This window comes from Dama dama, chromosome 15 (assembly GCF_033118175.1).
Source record: "Dama dama isolate Ldn47 chromosome 15, ASM3311817v1, whole genome shotgun sequence".
Classification (NCBI taxonomy): domain Eukaryota; kingdom Metazoa; phylum Chordata; class Mammalia; order Artiodactyla; family Cervidae; genus Dama; species Dama dama.
Genome location: NC_083695.1, coordinates 91,317,368 through 91,331,336, shown reverse-complemented (window position 1 = coordinate 91,331,336; position 13,969 = coordinate 91,317,368). Strand labels below are relative to the sequence as shown.

Genomic DNA, 13,969 nt, shown 5'->3' with positions numbered 1-13,969 from the left:
TTTAACTAGCTTTTCTACGGTGCAATGCACATCGTTTAGCTTCTGGAGGGCTAATTAGTCCAAGGTAGACCCTTGGCTGTTGCCTGTGTCAGCAAATGAGAGATCCCAGCGAGACGCGCCGAATGGAAATGATGTGCAAGTAGCTGGATTCAACTCCCCAAGACCGTGATGCAATTATTCCAGCCGCAGGAAGGCCAGCTGCTCGCTGGCTTTGAAACTGACATAATGAACAGCCTCCCTTGTGAGCTTAGAATACACACCTACTGGGGCCTCTTTTTTAGGGGAAAAATCCTCTAGAGGTTTCCTTCCCTAAGACATACCCCATTTCCATTCCTTTGGGCAGGGCGTGTCTTTCTAAGAAGACACTGGGCGGTGTAGACTTGGCCTCTCTACTCCAAACTGGCTTGTTGGCTCCTGGCTGGATTCTCTCCAACAGCATCCCTTAGCTTTGGTGCTTTTAAGCTGGGGAAGCACATTCTAAAAGATCCTTCAAAGTGCTCAGGGTGACTGCCAAAAATCAGCTTCTGCAAAGGCACTGTGCTAATAAATCCAGTGTGAACTTGATTATCATTTAGATTACTTGTTCAATAGGAGAAATGAAGCTTTGCAATCAGAGCTGTAGATAAGGACTCTGTGAGGAGGATAATGAACTCTGGCCTCATAAACAACACATCACACTGGTGTCCCGGTGACCCTTGCTGCCTCTGGTAACACCGGTGGCTGTCCGAGTGTTCAGGCCACCTGTCCTTTGTATATGCACACATGTTTGCACACGAGGTGAGGGTTGTGATAAACACCCGCATGTGTTTATAGAGATTAATGCGGTGTCGGGCTTGTACTCAGCTGCTCCCCAAGAACAGCCTCAGAAGCACCAAAATCTTTGTAGATGCTCATTTGCTCACACTGTGTGTCTGGCCTTAACTCGTGAACTTAGCAATAAGCCAGTAGTTTGGATACAATAATGAGCCAGACACCAGACATTCAGGTTTAAAAAAAAAAGAAAAAGAATTTTCCAGAAAGACAGAAACGGGCAATTTACTATCTTAGTAATTGTATTAAGTGGGGCGGGGGGAAAGCCTGCTCTATTTGAATGATAATGGGATGTAAATACAGCCTCAGTTCTTTCCTCCATATTAGTGAATTAGAATACACGAAGCTTCAAGGAAAATCCATAAAAGATCCATAAGCTGGCTGAAAATTGTTCTCACCAGTCACTTTAATTTTATAAAGGCAGGATTCCCATTAAAAGGGTATGGATAGATGGGCTTTCGCCGTATCTTTGAGCAAAGTGTGTGCAGGATGGTTTCCATCCTGTAAAACGAGTCCCCAGTGGAGCCGGCTGCATATTTCCTTGAAGAACCATCTCCTGCTGTAGGCTGGTCCTCGCGGTCTTGCTGTGTTTCCACCCGGGGCCACCTTACTCCTGGACTCCCTCTCACTATCAGGACGCCACTTTCTTTTTCAAGATTCAGTTCGGCTGTGTCCTTTTGTGAAGTCTCCCCAGCTGCATCCCTTCCATGATGGACCACACAGCCCCCACGAGCCCTCTCCCGATGCAGATGTCAGTGTGACACCTGAAGGCCACGTGTATCTGGCTCTATCCCTGGGCTGTGAGTCCTTTGTCTTACTGATCCTTGAGTCTACCGGGCGCCAAACAGGTCAAAGTTAAACAGTCAAATGAAGGGTGGCTCCACCCAAAGCCTGTTTTTCTTTCCGTCTTTCTTTCTTTTTATTTTATTCAACTATAGTTAATTTACAACATTATGTGAACTTCTGCTGTGCAGCATAGTGATTCAGTTATACATACATGTACACACATTCTTTTTCGTATTCTTTTCCATTATAGTTTATCATAAGGTGTTGAATACAGTTCCCTGTGCTATACAGTAGGGTCTTGTTGCTTATCCATTCTATATATAATAGTTTGCCTCTGCTAACCCCAGACGCCCCCTCCCTCCCTCCCCCATAAAACCTGGCTTTCTGTCCCACCTTCACAACCTGCTTGGCTCATGCTCCGTGGGTGTAGCTGAGTCCTGAGTCGTCCTATTTCCCAGTTGTCCTGAGCGCTGCTTACCCAGCCACAGCGGTCTGACCTGTCTCCCTGCAGCCGAGTTGGAAGGGACTCTGCCCAGTGTGCTTAGCCGCTCAGTCATGTCCGACTCTTTGCGACCCCATGGGCTGCAGCCCACCAGGCTCCTCTGCCCACGGGGATTCTCCAGGCAAGAATACTGGAGTGGGTTGCCATTTCCTCCTCCAGGGGATTTTCCCAATCCAGGGATCGAACCCAGGTCTCCCGCATTGCCGGCGGATTCTTTACCGTCTGAGCCACCCAGGAAGCCCTTACTCTATCCAGTTGGTGCCTATTCTGAACAGCTGCTGGAGCCATCCTTTGGAAATCCAAATCAGAGCCCCTACTTTAAACCTCACGTGGTTCTCTATGTCTTACTCTGAAGGAACACTCAACAGACTTGAAATTCTCCTTAATAGACTTACAAAACCCAGCAAGGATGGTTCCCACCTCCAGCAGTTACCAAATGCAAGTTTGTGTGCCCAATGCATCGTGTGGCCCAACAATACCCAAAATATAGGGGTCTGGAGCAGAGAAAGGTTTATTGGAGGGGCGTATAAAGAAAATGGGTGGCTCGTGCCCCTAAGTCCAACCTCCCCTAAGGGTTTCAGCAAAGCGTTTGTAAAGGCATGGTGAGTGAGGGAGGCATTGTCTTTGGCAAACTTCTTGGTGTGGGAACCCTTTATTCTTGCAGGTGTCATGAGGTTCCTGTAAACTTCCAACAGGAGGAATGTTATTTTCTGTTTTGCAACTTTTCATCTCTGTATGAATGGAAGAGTGTTACACCCTTAAAGGTCAGAGCCTTGAAAAAGGGCTCTCCTGTATATTTCAGGCTTTCAGGAACATTCTTAACTCAAAGCAAAAGCAATAGGATACAAAGATTAATGAAATGGATCTAATAGAGAGCCAGATTTGTTCTTCCGTATTACATGGTGCCCACTAGAACCATGGGAGATTCTGGTTTAGATCCCAGTGCCCACGCGTGGGAATCATGGTCAGACTCTGCAGGTGGTGGTGGAGTGTGGCCTGGGTGGAGAACCACAGCGGTCTTTGCTCTCACCTCTGTTCCCCACCTGCCTTCTCACGCCCTCCTTCCTAGCACTGTATGCGCCATGGCCCCCTGATCCTTCCTCATTCTCCCTCATGGCCCCCACAGCCAGCTCATTTGGATCATAGTAAAATATATCCTCCTCGAGCCTTCCTGACTGCCCCCCAACCCACTTGACCAAGTGGCCAGGATTCATTTTCATCACAACACTCACCTGATACTTTGTAGCTGGTCTGTTCATTATCCAGCTTCTCCCTCAATCTTGAAGTCTCATGGTGGCAAGATCTTATCAGTGTTTTTTTTCTTCTGAGCATCCCCTGGAGGCACAGTCATTGCTCCTTCAGTGTAGGAGGAAGGGGGAAGAGAAAGAAATTTTTGAATGATCACCTGGGAAACTGACCAGCACTTGTCAGGACTCCCAAAAGGTGGATTCTGAAACCATAGGTTGGTGACCATGTTCTGAGATTGAGGGCATGTGTGGGCAGGGCTGGACTTGTTTGGACTGAAACCCAGCTCTGTCACTCATTCACTGAATGACCCAGGGCAGAGGACCCTTGGCCCTTTGAACTTTGATTTTCTGACCCTGAAATGCAAAAATTACGAGCCTGTCACAGGCTTGGTGTGAAGACCCACTGAGATCCAATAAATACTAGCAGTTTATTATAACTAGTAGTGCTGACCCTCTGGTGTCACACTGCCCCCTCCCTCTTCCGGCCGCCTTCCCTCTCAAAGTGCCAAATGTGCTTTTTGCTTTTTCTTTTTTTGCTCTAATGAGGTCGGAAGCCATTACAACACACGATGATTTATTTCAAACCACTTCCTCCAGGGAGGCAGAACTTTGTTCTTTTCCTCTCTTCCCTCGCATTCTGAAAGCCTCCATTGCTCATCCGATGAGCCTGGTGCTATTAGGAAAACTCAAGATCAACAGCGACCAGTGTGAGGCATGGGCTGGAGCCTGCCAGCTGGGGTCAGCGCTCCTGGACGCAGACCTGCTTGTTTTGCACCTAAGTTGGCTGCTGGACCCAGAATTTAAGCTTGTGCTGGGGCACAGCAGGCGGAGAAGAGTTCAGAAAACAAAACAGAGGAGGTGCCCGATAGTCACATTCGCTTGTGTTTCCTCTTGGAAAAGAGACCAAAGCTTCATTGTGGTATCAGGTGCTTAAAAGAAATAAATCAAACTGAACCAAAACAAAAACAGAGCTAATATCTGCCGGGAGACCACAAACAATTGAGCTGAGATTTTTTAAGTGGTTTTCATAGTGTTTCTATCCCCCTGGGGACCTTGCCTCAGTCCACACCAGCCTCTCCCTCATGCTGAGTCGCTCCTGAGGAATGCTGGTGCAGACTGGAGTCTAAGTCTGCAGGCAGCTCCTTCTCCCTGGAGTGGGAGTCTGTAGGAATACACATATTTGCTTGCCTGAGACCCTGACTGCCGTGGCAACACCCCCATTTCTTTGGAACGCTGTTGGGCTCTTCCTGAGGTCTTGGGTTCTGGCCTGGCCCTGTCTAGATCGAGAGGGGAGGGTGGGCACTGGGAGGTGTCTTGGCAGATCAGAGTCCTCATGGTGAGGCTGACTCTCCTGGTTCATGTGGCCCAATGCCTTTCCAAACACTGGGGATGTTTCCCCTTCACTGTGAAAATTCTGATTTCTTTCTCCTTTCTCTTGGTTCTCCTTTGAATCTTGTCTTTGAGGTTGAGTAACGGTACCATCGTTTATGTTTACAACCAGACAGAAGACAAGCTCAGCCACTGTGTCGTTTCCATACTGTAAATCAGAACTGTGTTATAGTTCCCCAGACAGGAAAAGACTTCTTCATATCCTTGCCTCTGGTCCGCCTTCTTGTATATTCTTAAAAATTTCTGCACATTCTCAAGCTTGGGGTATCTGAGATGGCTCTGTTGGAGTGTTGAAGACAGGGAACAGGCCCAGGTGGGGAGGCTGATTGAAGCCTGGTGGGGTCTTGGCTGAGGACGCCAGGAGCCTGCCTCAGTTCCATGACTGAAGGATGCTGAGTCACCATCTACTTCTGCCGAGTGAAGGCTGGTGTGCTGGTTACCATCCAGGTGTTCCGGGCAGTTTGTGTGATAGCCATTCAGATGCATCCCCGTGCAGCAAGCACCCCAGGAGCATTTTGGGGTGCCAGACTCTTGGCTAATCTATAGGGCCAAGAGTCTCTCAGGCATCTCACAGTTGTATCAAAAGGGTACTCACTATTTTTTTTTTCTTTCTAAAAAAAAAAAATGCAGACCATTTTTATGAGTGCCGTCTGTAAACATCCTTGCAATTAGTAATGTGTACTTTCATTAAAAGACATTCCAGACTTGGTGATGTGTAGCCACTGGGCGCTGTCTCAAAGGACACTAGACAGATGTTACTGTTACGCTGTTTTCATTACATTTTCTGACCTTGGAAAGGACTAATTCCTCCCCCTTAGAAAGGGAGTAGAGGCTGAGCATCCACGATGGAGACTGTAGTTGGGAGTGAAAGCTCCTGCCCTCGGTGGCCTCAGAGGCACCAAAAACCTAGTGTGACTGCTTTGTGGACGGGATGACCACCTCCCCGGCCCTGAACCCAGAGTGACGCTGAAACACGTTTTTGTGCTGCCCTGGCACGACCCCAGTAAACTGTGACTCTTTGTTGCTCAGTGAAGCCTGCAAAGGAGTCACTGCCCAAGAAGTCTGTTAGAGCTGACCCTGAACTTCATGCTGTGTTTGACTGTGGTCAAGGCCAACCTATAGGTTGACGAATTTGATACAATCATGCGTGGTGTGTGTCTATTGAGTCCTGCGGTGTTTATAACAGGCTGGTCTTGGATTAAGGACGGATAACAGAGAGTCACGCAAGCCCGCTGTGATGTTTTTCTAGGTAAGTGCAACATCCGTATCTTCTGAAATTAATCATCTTTCCATTTTTTTCCCCAGATAACTTGTTCAAGCCCAAAGAAAGGTACATTTCAGAGAAGGAGATGCACATGCGATCTAAAAGGTACTTGGTTCTATTGTGTGAGGTGGAAAAAGTGGGGGAAGGAGGGGTGGCTTGCTGGATCCAGGCAGTGTCCAGCGGGACCATGACGTTTCAGTCCACGTCTGAGCTCTGAGGTCTTCTCGGCCATGAATGAATTTGAAAAGCTGGCCCAAAGGAGTGCAGTTGCCGAATTGCGCCTCTGAATGTTGATGTCGTTCTTGAAAAACCCTTAGGAAGGTGGTGGGTCTTGAGTTCTGAACCAGTCCAGTTATTGGTCTCTAAGAGATCCCCAGACTCAACAGAAACGTTTCTGCGTGTTCCTGCCGTTGCTCTAGGCAGGTGCCGTTTATCACTGTGCGCCTTCGCAGGTAATTTCATAAGAGGGGGAGGAGCCGGGTCTCTGGGCCTGCAGGAAAGCTTCCAGGCCTGCAGGTGGACGGTTTGAGGGGGCCACAGAGCCGCAGAGGGCCACGAGCTGGCCTTCCTGGCGCCTGGCTGCCTCAAGCTCTCCATGTCCTGCTTGGCTGGTTGCAATTCTGGACGCCCCCTCATTCTCACCAGCACACAAAGGCTGCCATTCTTCCCGAGCTCAGGCCTCCCAATCCACACGTAATAACCCGGCAGAGTTCGCCAAGTTCATGCAAGTAACATGTCATTAGTTTATAATAAACTATCTGGCATTAGGGGGGGATTATAATAATTAAACCAAACTGATAGGGCAACTGAGAGAAACCATTGAAACAGGAAGAGTACATTTCTCCCCACTCTAGGCACAAAATCTCTGCTTTTCCCATGATTATATTGTTTCCATGATCATTAGCCAGCTTTGATTATCTGTAGGGAATCTCTCTGTAAATTAAAAAAAAAAGTGTCAGTGGCGGGAAGGGGAACAGTCCCATTAACCACCGGCTTCACAGCATTCTAACTGGGGGGTTTTAAAGGGCCACTGTCAAGACCTGCTTTTTCAGATGTATGAAACTGTGTATACCTCATGCCCAAAGCATTCCTCTTTCAGTTTGGTTGAAAATTCAGCCAAATGGTCCCCTCCTGGTCCCTAAGCCCAAAGCCACTATTGTGGAGGCTTGAAATTAAAATGCTCGATCTCAAAGCAGCATCTGTGGACAGAGCATCGCCCTGTCATCTTACTGAAGACGGAGCAGCCTCTGAGAATACCAGAAAGTAACGGTGCTCTGTCCACCGTCGTGGCTTCCCTGGCTGGACACAGTCAGAGAGGCGTCTGCCCTGAGTGGACCCAGACCCCTGCTCTCAGACTTCACTCCCCCGCAGAACCGTAATGTTTCTTTCATGTTCTTTGTTACTAATTCTATTACTAAATTGCACTTTCATTTTAAATATTCAAGCACAGGAGAGAGAACTGAAGTCCCTCATGACCAGCTATCCCTCCTCCTACCCCACTTCCCCAACCTTGTCCTGCCTCCAGAGACACCATAGGTATCAGCATCTTTATACCCTTCCAGGCCTTTCTCTCTGCCTGAAAACAGACATTACTTGTTACATATACAATTGTCTAATTTTTGACCATAAATGGGATCATGCTATGTATTATCTTTCTGTAACTTGCTTCTTTTACTTTATGTCTGTGGGGTCTTTCTATGTCAGAAGATATAGATATGGATGACTTTCTTCACTGATGCAGAGTAGTCCATTGTGTAAATGAACGATAATTTGTTAAGGATGTTCTTTTAGGAAAATACTGCAGCAGAAGCTCCAGGATTGAGGCCTAGGAATTTTTATCCAGAACACCCCACATAGTCAGATGGTTAAGATCGGGACAATGTGTCTCTATAGGTGCAGAAGGATTTCCACTGTGGAGCTTTAGGACATGTCATCTTTCCTACTGATCCTGACGGCCTTCTCCTGGTTCCTTCTAGAACAGCTCCTGGGCTTGGCGGTCGTGTGTGCACTCATTAATTCATACCATGCTGACGCTACCTGTGCCAGCCACTCTGATGGGTGCAAGCAGTTCCCAGGTTACTTTATGCAACATGGTTGGGGGCCAGTGTTGCAAGAAGTCAAGCAGACCAAGGCTGGGCTCCCAGCACCTCATTCACCAGCTGAGGGACGTCACTGGCCTCCTGACCTCGCTGGGCCTGGGGCCCCTCACTCCCATAACAATAGGACACTGCACGACGTCTCTTCCACCTGGTGTGATGGCTACCCGGGAAAATTCGTGTCAGATGGTTAGACTAGTAAGGGCCCCTCCTACACTGTTGGTGGGAATGTAAATTGGTATAGCTCCTATGGAGAACAGTATGGAGGAGGAGCTTTCAAAAACTGACAATAGAGCTACTATATGATCCTGCAAGCCCACTCCTGGACATATACCCAGAGAAAACTGTAATTTGAAGAGGTGCATGCACCCCAATGTTCATAGCAGCACCATTCACAATAGCCAAGACATGAAAGACACCTCAGTGTCCATCAACAGACGGCTGGATCAGGATGTGAAACACACATACAGTGGAGTATTCAGTTCAGGTCAGTTCAGTCGCTCAGTCATGTCTGACTCTTTGCGACCCCATGAATCGCAGCATGTCAGGCCTCCCTGTCCATCACCAACTCCCGGAGTCTACTCAAACCCATGTCCATCGAGTCGGTGATGCCATCCAGCCATCTCATCCTCTGTAGTCCCCTTCTCCTCCTGCCCCCAATCCCTCCCAGCTTCAGGGTCTTTTCCAATGAGTCAACTCTTCGCCTGAGGTGGCCGAAGTACTGGAGTTTCAGCTTCAGCATCAGTCCTTTCAATGAACACCCAGGACTGATCTCCTTTAGGATGGACTGGTTGGATCTCCTTGCAGTCCAAGGGACTCTCAAGAGTCTTCTCCAACACCAAAAGTTGGAGTTAGTTCAAAAGTATCAATTTTTCAGCGCTCAGCTTTCTTCACAGTCTAACTCTCACATCCATACATGACCACTGGAAAAACCATAGCCTTGACCAGACGGACCTTTGTTGGCAAAGTAATGTCTCTGCTTTTTAATATGCTGTCTAGGTTGGTCATAACTTTCCTTCCAAGGAGTGTCTTTTAATTTCATGGCTGCAATCACCATCTGCAGTGATTTTGGAGCCCCCAAAAAAAGTCTGACACTGTTTCCACTGTCTCCCCATCTATTTCCCATGAGGTGATGGGACCAGATGTCATGATATTAGTTTTCTGAATGTTGAGCTTTAAGCCAACTTTTTCACTCTTCTCTTTCACTTTCATCAAGAGGCTCTTTAGTGCTTCCTCACTTTCTGCTACAAGGGTGGTGTCATCCGCATATCTGAGGTTATTGATATTTCTCCCAGCAATCTTGATTCCAGCTTGTGCTTCTTTCAGCCCAGAATTTCTCATGATGTACTCTGCGTATAAGTTAAATAAGCAGGGTGACAATATTCCTCAGCCATAAAAAAGGATGAAATAGCGCCATTTGCAGCAACATGGATGGGCCTAGGGATGATCATACTCTGTGAATTAGGTCAGACAAATATCATATGATATCGCTTATACGTGGAATCTAAAATAAATAATGATATAAATGAACTTACCTGCAAAACTGAAATTGACCCACAGACTTTGAAAAGAAACTTATGCTTCCCAGGGGGAAAGGGTGGGGAAAGGATAAAGTAGGAGTTTGGGAGTAACACATATGTACTATTGTGTGTAAAACAGATAATCAACAAGGACTACTGTGCAGCACCAGAAAGTGGACTATTTTTCAGTAACCTATCTGAAAAAGAATATATGTACATGTATAAGCTAAATCACTGCTATACATCTGAAACTAACACAACATTGTAAATCAGCTCTACTGATTATAGCCATACTGTAAATCAGCTGTATATTTTATTCAGTAAAGGATAATTTTAAAAGACAAATTCATAAAAAAGATGATTAGCCTAATGCCCATTAACCAAGACGATGTCTTGCTAATGTTGCCATTATCAATCTTTTTATACTTTGTAATTATTATTTTAATAGGGGAACTTGTTAAATTTTGTTGGGCTTTCAAACATGAGGGAAAATAAAAGAGATGTTCAGCCACATGTCACCAGTGCAGCATCCTCAAAGCTCAGGCTGTGTGTCCCGTCTCTGTCCGTGGATGCCAGCCAAAATCTTGTTTGGCGACAGTACATACGCAGTCTCTGTAGGGAGGTAAGAAGGAAGTGCCCAGAAGGAGGCTCCTTGAGGCCCTGCTGGTGTCGTGGCAGCTCCTAATTTTGCACCAGGACAAGCATGTGATGCTTACGCCTACGATGTGTTTGGAATCAGCTTACCTAGGAATGCAGTAGGTGAAGAGGCAGACTCACACATTTTGTATGTGTGCTGCTCCAATACGACCCCAGCTACATTCATAGATTCGCTGCTCCTTTTCCAAGTCACAGGAAGACAAAAGCTGAGAGGCAAAAAAAGTATTTGGTAAAAAGTAAGTTTACACTCAGGGGGTTTCCCAAGTCACTCAGATGGTAGAGAATCCACCTGCCAATACAGGTGATGCAGGAGAAACAGGTTTGATCCCTGGGTCGGGAAGATCCCCTGGAGGAGGAAGTGGCAACCCACTCCAGTATGCTTGCCTGGGAAATCCCATGGACAGAGGAGCCTGGTGGGCTGTAGTCCATGGGCTTGCGAAGAGTTGGACATGACTGACTGAGCATGCACACACACACACACCCACACATGTACACTCAGAATGGCCAAATCAGTAGGCCTGGCAGCTCTCATTTTACAAACAAGTGGTCAATTATCACAGGGGATGGAGAGAAAGAACAGTGACTTCTAAGTAAATCCCTGGCCCCTCCAGCTCTGCCCTGGGTGGGGCCCCAGCTACTACACAGCCCCCGCCTGGGCAGCCCCCTCTGAAGACAGGCAGGGGAGCCCCGGGGCTCGGGGTCTCCAAGAGGTGGTCCAGAGGGGGCTGATCTCCCCTTTGAAATGGAAGCGCCTGCTGAGAAGGCAGGAGGCAGAGCCTTGGCAGACGCACGCTGTCCCACTACCATTTCAAAATGTTTTCTCAATTTGTTTCAGAATCTATAATAACTTGCCAGAAGTGAGGAAGAAAAAAGAGGAACAAAAGAAAAGGGTGATCTTACAGAGTAACAGACTCCGGGCCGAGGTCTTCAAAAAGGTAAGGGCCCGGCTGCCAGCAGGTGTGACGGGTGTGTGGTGCCCAGATGCTGGGCCTGAACTTGACGTCTTTGTCTCTGCTTCCCCAGCAATTACTGGACCAGCTCCTTCAAAGGAACGCAGTCTAACCACAGGCTGCCCCACCGACCCTCTACCTGGACCTGGGATGACTTCAAACGCTGGATAAACCATTAAACTTAACCGTATCTTCATGACGTGAAACACTTATTTTACTTTTGATGTTTTTTTTTTTTTTTCCCCCATAAAGCAAAGCATAGCTTCCTGAATTGCTGACCTAAACCAAGCAGAAACGATAACCATTGAGGAAATGGATCTTCAGGCTGCAGTGGGGTAATCAACCCAACAGAACCCACTTGATCCAGTCCTTTCATTTTTTGACTTCTGAATTTTACCTTTTGCTTCTGTTGTTTACCCCTACAATTTCCACCCAGACACAAAAGCCTTCTGTGCTCTCACAGGCTTAGATCCCTGGGAACTGGCTTTTTTTTTTTTTTTTCTTTTTCATCGAATTTCTAGGACCTAAATACATCACTTTAAAAATACCATTCCCAACTTCTGCCAGTTCTGCAAACTCCAGATTTTGGACCATTGCACAGTGTGTTTGAAACCATTCTGGATGTCTGTACCATTAACACTGGAGGTGACTTTGGAGCTAGGCGGCTGCTCTGACAGGGCCTGGGGACCTGTTTCTCGGTGACCTTGGGTGGTCAGAGCCGCCCCCACCACCCCCTCCCCACTCCTAGCACCTGTCTTCATTCAGCAAAAGAGTCTATATCCATGGAAGCCATGAGGGCAGAATTGGCTGGAAAAGAGTTGTAGGTCACATCAGTGTTTTTGGCAAGCCACACCCCCACACACACCAAAAGAGTTGCATGGCTGAAAATGGCCTGAAGGCTCCAACTCTGCCATTTGATCCTCCAAACCCTTACAATGTCCATTATTTATAAATGTGTTTGGGGAGTGAAGGACAATAGTTTTACCAAAAATGGAAATAAATGCATCTATTACAAAAATCGTTGCCCTGTCCCATGTTCTGTGTTATGAACCAAGCAGCCAGTGCAGATGGTGCTCAGAGAGAAATGTTGCCAAGTTCCAGGGGGGACCTCTGACCTGCTCCTGAGCCATCACCTTCTGACCATCAGAGCCACAGGTAAGGGCCCTTGAGCTTCCTGATGTCCGGGTCCCTTCTCCTGCAGGGTCTCTCCTGCTCCTTCTGCTGGCAAAGCCTGGCATCGTGGGAGTGGGCAGAGGGAAAGCATTTCAAGGGCCTGGATCCACTTTAACAGAGAAGGCAAAGAAGGGTGCATAGGGTCATGTGGGATGATTAAGAGCTGGCATGGGTAGTTATTTGACTTGGCTTAGTCTGCTCATCTCTCTCCATCAAACGGAGATCATTACAGTGCCTTCTCCTTAGGTTTACTATGGGAATGGAATATAAGCCAGTGTGAGTTGAGCGCTTAGAAGGACGTCTGGCCTAGAGCAAACAGCTAGTGTTTCTTGTCATCTCTACATAGATGCGGACGTGGTGTCCTGAGAAACCCTGAGCACAAGCCCACCAGTTGTTCATCTCTTAGCCCCTCCGCTTGGCACTGAGAAGACGCACCAGCAAGACTGTTGAATCTGTGGGTGTTGCTACAGCAAAAATCAGTCGTACACACTAAATGCTTTGTATTTTCTCAAGCTCTTCTCATTCTTAGAAACAGTTTTGACAGCCTGGCTATGCGTGCCCTTAAGGTTAATTTGGTTTTTGTGAACTTATGAGGCCTCTTCTAGAATACAATGTTGAATTTCTGTTTACATTTTTAATGCTGTTTAACAAAAAATATTCCTCATCAAATGCGTGGTATTAGTTTAGGGCAGTCTTTTGTAGGTAGCTATCTTGCCACAACTTCTACTTGTTTTTCTTTAATATCTTCAGAGAGTTTCCAAAACTTTTCCTAACCAATAATTTAAATTCAAGGCCAAACCACTTCTAGACTGTTCTGTGACACTTTCTAAAAAGTGGGTTTGTGTCGGTTGATATCTAAATATCTCAGAGTGCCTGGGTGGAGCCAACTTTCAAAAATGCCCAGAAAGGGCTTCCTGCCTTTGCAAACCTGATGTCAAGTCTTAAAATCTAATCAATAAATAAAAGCCCACTTGAGATTAAATGCCACTGAGTTATGTATTCCTGAGGACAGTTCTTAACTAAGGTGCCTGAGGTAAGTAGTGCGTAGGAATTTATAATGTCTGTTGAGGTTTGCTTTCCTCTGGACAGCCAGCTCAGGACAAGGCTGCAAGTTAAGTTTTAGTTTCTGCTCAACTAATTTCTTTTCTCCATGATTATAGTTGATTTTTAATGCTGATGGATGTGCTTCAGTTCAGTCACTCAGTCGTGTCCAACTCTTTGCAACCCCATGGACTGCAGCACACCAGGCCTCCCTGTCCATCACCAACTCCCGGAGCTTGCTCAAACTCATGTCTATCAAGTCGGTGAGCCATCCTACCATCTCATCCTCTGTCATCCCCTTCTCTTCCTGCCTTCAATCTTTCCCAGCATCAGGGTCTTTTCCAATGATGTGCTCAGTCGCTCAGTTGTGTCCAACTCTTTGTGGCCCCATGGACTGTAGCCCACCAGGCTCCTCTGTCCATGGGAATTCTCTAGGCAAGGATACTGGAGTGGGTTGCCATTCCCTTCTCCAAGGGATCTTCCCAACCCAGGGATCGAACCCAGGTCTCCCTCATTGCAGGTGCATTCTTTACC

General features: G+C 47.0%; 1 protein-coding gene across 3 annotated transcripts in view; it reads left to right on the top strand.

Annotated features, from left to right (window-relative positions):
- The window catches only part of C15H10orf90 (chromosome 15 C10orf90 homolog), a 247,423-nt gene extending 236,001 nt beyond the window's left edge, over positions 1–11,422 (top strand). For all 3 annotated transcript variants that reach the window (XM_061163190.1, XM_061163189.1, XM_061163191.1), the window contains 3 exons: positions 6,040–6,103; positions 11,107–11,206; positions 11,295–11,422. In XM_061163190.1, the coding sequence (XP_061019173.1) occupies positions 6,040–6,103; positions 11,107–11,206; positions 11,295–11,333 (203 nt within the window). In that variant the 3' untranslated portion in view covers positions 11,334–11,422. The remainder of the gene's footprint in view (positions 1–6,039; positions 6,104–11,106; positions 11,207–11,294) is intronic.
- Positions 11,423–13,969: the final 2,547 nt, after the last annotated feature.